The following is a 6,000-nucleotide window of genomic DNA, read 5'->3' on the forward strand; positions in this document are numbered from 1 at the left end:
CCAGAGGCATCTGAGTGAGAGGGTGCCACTTTATTAGGCACACCTGTGGCCTAATTAAATGACTAGTCACGTTTTTAGTTGCAGACCCACTCTGGTATTGGCAACACTAAGATCTTTAAGATTCAATAAGATATTGAGAGATGGAAATGAATGACTTACTGGCCTTTCTTCTTTGACCTCTGGCTCTTTATGTTTGGTCTCTTTCTCTGAATCTCTGACGAGCTGCTTGAGGAAACCACCTGGCAGAACTGACAGAGGCGGATGTGGTACCGTTGTGACAATTGGCTTGTTTTCCTCCTTTATCTGTAGTTTGGTCCATTGATGATTCAGGCAGAACAAACAAAATAGAAAGTCATTGTATGGTTTGGATGCAGTGTGCAGTCCATTGGGCATGCACATCAGGCATGCACTGCATGCTCAGCGGAGAGTTAAACAAGTCAGATGCATACGTTGACAATGTATGACAAATGTGTTGGAAAGCGAAAGAGATTTCTTACAGTTCTTATCAAACACTTTATTTTGACCAACACTCAAACATGAGTTCATCAAAACTGCTCCACAGGGTTTAGAATAAGTCCAAAAAGGGGAGGCAGTGTGTGGCACAGTGGACATAAATGAATGTGAGTCCTTTAAAGGCCTTTTTGTAATTAGCTTCCTTCAGCACTTTTAGCACCATGCAGGGTCATAAACAGCTATGAGGTACCAGAGGCGTTGGAGGGTTTTTCAAATAAGAGAATGTGTGACAATCTAAACGGCTGTTAATTTGAGTAGGATAGAATAGAATAGGCCTTTATTGTCATTGTACATGTACGACAAAATTGTGGGTGCTCCGCACCAACTGTATGGAATAAAAATAGAAATAGTAAGACAGCAGGAATAAATAACAGACAAGAGGAGTATATACAAAAAGAGGAATAAAAACAAAACTGGAGGAAAACACACAATAGGAAGGTACACATCAGAGGACAGGTGCTTGAAAGTAGTGAAAAGACTGGAATTCTAAAAAAGTTATGGCCTACTGGACTTGTGATTGGGATTTGTTTACAGAGTTAGATTGATGCCTGAGATGTGAGGATTTGGAATTGGTGTAGAGATGAGGAGTGAACCCGAGGCACAGAGAGGCAGGGCCTTCGAGTACGCTGTTTTTTCCCTCGTGCTATTTTCATGTAGGTGAAGCAATCATTCTGTAATTTATAGACAGGTGCTCTGCAAAAGAGGGAAGCTGTATGTCTGGTCTCACACCAAAGGCATTTTGGTAAACGTGGTGCCACTATGCTGAATTGTTAAACTCCACAAATCTGTCAAAAACATATTAATTGCAAAATTTAGACTGGGATACACATTAGTGTGCTTGACAAAGCTTTTTATGAGATTCAAAATTGGACGACTAACCAGTGAAAATGTGCCAGCTTTGTAAAACCCTGCAGTTGGCATGAACTTGTGACTGCATTAGAATAGATTTGAGCAGAGGTTCCATGGATGGTTTAAACCTAAATCTTCTCTTTAAAGATAAGAAACCCTCTAGTTCTACTTCTAAACTAAATAAAACTCAATATTAGCTTCATGTCAAGCTAATCCAAGAGTAAAACCCCCCAGACAGTTACAGTAAGTTCAGAAGATGTCACAACTGTTTCTCTGTCTGAAATAATACAGCTACATTCAGCTACAATAATAGAGGTACAGTTTATGAGCTTCAACAGAAAAGCCGAGCATCAGCTGCTCAGGCATTAGAGTGATTTTGTACACTTGTTCCTGTTTTGGGGGTTTATTTGACACAGAAGCATGGACAAGTAAATGGTCATTTCTTTATTAAACCTTTAAGAAATTAAGCAGGTAAAAGGCCTCAAGTTGATTTCAAATGCAGCTTTTAAAAGTTTTTCCTGCATGGAGCAAGAACATTAGGAGGGACAGAATCTGAGAAAAAATTTATTTTGATGTTGCCCAGTATTCAATATCATTTGCAAACTTGCACAGTAATTAAGGGACTGTGCTTAAAATGACAGCGATTCTTAATCTAATTATGTATACTGTAATAACATATCAGTCACATGAAACATGTTACTGTGTAAGAATATTTGCTTTGGTTAAAACCCTTGTGTATGCAATGCAGTGTCAGTTAACCAATACTGTAATCAGTTTGAAATCTGATGCTTTCCATTTGTGTTGCTGTGCTCCACAATGTAGCTACATTAAAAGTATTTTCCCAGTGACAGTCTGAAAATCCACTAGCATGTATGAATCTCTTCAGAGATTTGACATCCTATGAGATGGTATCATGTGTATGACCAGGTGTACGAGGGGCCACATCAAAAGGACAGCATGTATTTTCTTTACCCAGCAGAAGAATACTCTGCTTCTGTGTTTTTGCCAGGATAGTGTAACACATTTAAAATCCAGTCTGAAAAACAGTTTCCAGTTATCACTGTCTCCTACTTTCCTTTTGTATGAACTGTGGGGAAAGACTTTGTAGCTTGTCGGTCAGCTGGGACATACAATTTCGTTTTTTTCTGTAAGGATTTCCACTAATGGTTTTGTAAGCTGGAGTCACTGAGCATAAAAATATCTTTACAATCAACCTGAAAAAGGCTGAAAAATGGAGGCTAATCTCGAGGCTTCAAAATGGATAAAAAAAAAACAACCCCAAAAAACCTAAACTTAAGCATGACCATCTTTTCGGTAGCGTGTGATAAGCAGAATGAACTGAGTGATGAAACTGCCATATAAGGCTGGGTGTTCTGCTCCCATTTGTGGAAAACTTCAATATTTTGTATCTCAACAGAAATATCAGTATCAGCAGATTCAGATCGCAAATGTCAAGTGACAGCATGGGGCTGTAAAAAGCTCAAACACTGAACATGCAAGATGATTAATACACCAACCACAGCAGTGGCATGCTACGATGACTCAGGGTTAGAACAGAGGAGCACTCACTATGTGATCAGTGCACCACACACACCCACACACACACATGCGTGCAGTCACAACCAGCTATTAGAGTTAATGCAGCACACAGCATTTCTGCACCTCCCTTCTTCTCCCAGAGTTTTAAGCGTGAGGACAGTGCCATGGTTTCACAGTAGGGAGAGGGTTAAGGGGAGTGAGGTGGAGGTGGAGGGTCACGCGTCTGTCAGCAAGATGTGATGGTGGCAATGTGCGTGTGCACAGAGGGAGAAGAACAATCTGACAAGAAAGAAAGAAAACTGAGGTAAATTAGATAATCTTCAGTAAAAGACAGTTATCACACACACACACACCATCATGATCCACTTTTCCATTATTGACATACTTCACTGCCACTTTGTGTCTATTGAGACGTCATTATTTTTTAAGAAACTGTCTCGTCGTGCTCCTGCTCAGAGGTTCTGTTGTCAGTCAGCTCACACCGACTCTGTATGATGTGTTGGCGTTAATCAATCTTGTCATTATCCACCTTTTTTTACAACACTGCATTGAAGGCAAGGGTCTGCTGTGATTAATAGGGTCATAAACACACATATTGTTAAAGCGTAAATCTGTGTGAAAAGTTTTACTAATCAGTAGCTACACTGTGAAAAAAGTTGTGCCTTCCCATTGCCCTTGGCCTCAAACACTCCTGATGTCTTTTTGCGGTTCTGTTTTGTCATGACCCCATTTCCATCGGGTTGAAGTCTGGACTTTGACTGGGCCACAGCACTGATTCTTTCCTTTTTCAGCAGCTGTGCTCGGGATTATTGTTCTGTTGATGACCCAGTTTCATTCAGGCTTTAACTGTCAGACAGACGGCTTCACATTTGACTGTAGAACACTTTGGTATACAGAGCAGTTCATGTTCTGCTCAGTGACTGTAAGGTGCCCAAATCTTCATCGCTCCACCACCATGCTGGCAGTTGGTCTGAGATGTTTGCTATGAACTTGTAGAGTCTGCGGTGGAGTTCTTGAGTTTTTTGCAGTTTCTCAGAGCATGGATGGCCTAAGCTTGGGGTAAATTTGCTGGGGCGCCCACTCCTGGGAAGACTTTGGTATACAACATACATTCGAGTGCGCCACAGAAACAAACTGTCAAAACCTCAGTTTTTACAAAAGTGCTCACACTTACTGCTGATCAGATAATCAAGTGTATTTGATTAGCACAGGGGTGGGCAACTCCAGGCCTCGAGGGCCGGTGTCCTGCAGGTTTTAGATGTGTCCTTGATCCAACACAGCTGATATAAATGGCTAAACGATCTCCTCAACGTGTCTTGAAGTTCTCCAGAGGCCTGGTAATGAACTAATCCTTTGATTCAGGTGTGTTGACCCAGGGTGAGATCTAAAACCTGTAGGATATCGGCCCTCAAGGCCTGGAGTTGCCCACCCCTGGATTAGCAGGACCTGGACGCTAGCTACACTCTTCATTCCTACAGCGGTAAAGGTGTATTTAGTTTCTTACAGGACTGCATTGATTGTGCACTTCTCACTGCTGATGATTAGAACTTTGTGTCAGTGTGGTCATCAGATTGTTCAAGGACCCAGATGCGTGTTTGTCTGAGGTGCCAGCACTCTGTACAAAACTAAAAATCATCAGTCCAACTGATTTTCAACCTGTTGACTTCTTAAAAAGGTTTCAAAGGGAGGAGGTTGAGAAGAGCGAAGCTAGATCACAACTAATCACCAATCCAGACTACCAACACAAGCTAACCCAAACATAACCCAAAATGTGGTCTAATTCCAAAGAGTAGTGGATGAAAATCATCCTGTCAAACATGGTTTCATCTGAAAGCAAAATCAAACAAGTGTCAGAGGTCTCATGTTTGTTTTTTTTCTCCGAACTTCCCCTCTAAGGAAGATCCAGCCTCAGAGGCAAGATAGAAAATCAGAAACATGTCTGTCATTATGTGCCATGTACCTCGCTCCAGTAGCCTTGTGGTGTGGATCATACAGTATGAGATCCTGCTCTCTGCCTGTAAGCAGCATACTAGGGGCAGGTTTAGTCAGTCCCTGTAAACAACTCAACAGCTAGTTTTAGAAGGACCAGGCATTGTGCCAATCACATAAAAACTACCAACCAACTTTCTAAATGATTTTAAAACTGTCCTAAAAGTCTGTTTTGACATAGAAATGCATCCAACAGGTTCTCGGGTGGCATGCTAAACCTTCTTTTCAACTGTAGGACCCTTGCTTGACAAGACGAGTTTATGACCTCAACAGAAAACTTCTCCTAACAAGACACCAGAGACAGAAACATGCTTGACAATAAAAATCGAGCCAACAGTAAAAACCAGTCCTCTGGTGAAGTAGACAGCGGCGTCTGAACCAGTGTTATCTAAATGTAACAATGTCAAATCTCAGCCCGGCTGTATTACAGAATGTAGGCCCCTGAAGCCCCGCTCTCTCTAACCCAGCTCCAATCTATGAATAAAACCCATGACAGGAACTTTATAAGTGGACAGCGAATAGGATAGAACAAAACGCAGCCATACCTTCCAAAACTGTAGAGAAGCAGCTAAAGGCTCCAGATTTTTAATGGCAAATCCAGCGAGCCAAAATGAGACTCCCCCTGTCACACACTCACAGTCGCACAGACTGGGCAAGACTGACTGAGGGGGTATGCAGCAATAGTCAGAAATAGAGCGACACACAGACCAGCAGCATGGCTTCACTGACAGACGACTCCTCTATAAATATCTGGAGTCACAGGGTGGAGGAAGGGTCTCTAAACGACCCTGTTTGGAGACCTGCATGAGACACAAAGAAGCTTGTTGTCAGGTGAAGCCACTGCTTGTAACATGATCCGCTTTTCCTTTTTCTTTTTAGCCATTCACCTGTCCTTCACCAGACGCCACAAGTACAGAAATCTGGATCTACAGCACTGGGAAACATTATCATCCTCTGTAAACATAGTAACAGCATGAAAACGTGTTTTTTTTTTATTTTTAAAGCTGCGTGAACACCAGGGGGAGGGGTATAATGAGTGCAGGCCGCAAATGCACATGTTCAGAGCTGCAGTGCATCAGCTGCTTGAGTTGATTGACAACTACAGCTGAA

At 42.0% G+C, this 6,000-nt stretch overlaps 1 protein-coding gene across 1 annotated transcript in view; it reads right to left on the reverse strand.

Annotated features, from left to right (window-relative positions):
- myo18b (myosin XVIIIB) overlaps window positions 1-5,748 on the reverse strand; it is a 70,971-nt gene extending 65,223 nt beyond the window's left edge. Inside the window, exons 1-3 of the mRNA XM_082538136.1 lie at window positions 5,436-5,748; window positions 2,932-3,180; window positions 160-303 (exon numbers count right to left, since the gene is read on the reverse strand). Of these exons, the coding sequence (XP_082394262.1) occupies window positions 160-303; window positions 2,932-2,970 (183 nt within the window). The 5' untranslated portion in view covers window positions 2,971-3,180; window positions 5,436-5,748. The remainder of the gene's footprint in view (window positions 1-159; window positions 304-2,931; window positions 3,181-5,435) is intronic.
- Between the last annotated feature and the right edge of the window lie 252 nt (window positions 5,749-6,000).

Source organism: Aulonocara stuartgranti (assembly GCF_965226115.1).
Source record: "Aulonocara stuartgranti genome assembly, chromosome: 7".
Classification (NCBI taxonomy): domain Eukaryota; kingdom Metazoa; phylum Chordata; class Actinopteri; order Cichliformes; family Cichlidae; genus Aulonocara; species Aulonocara stuartgranti.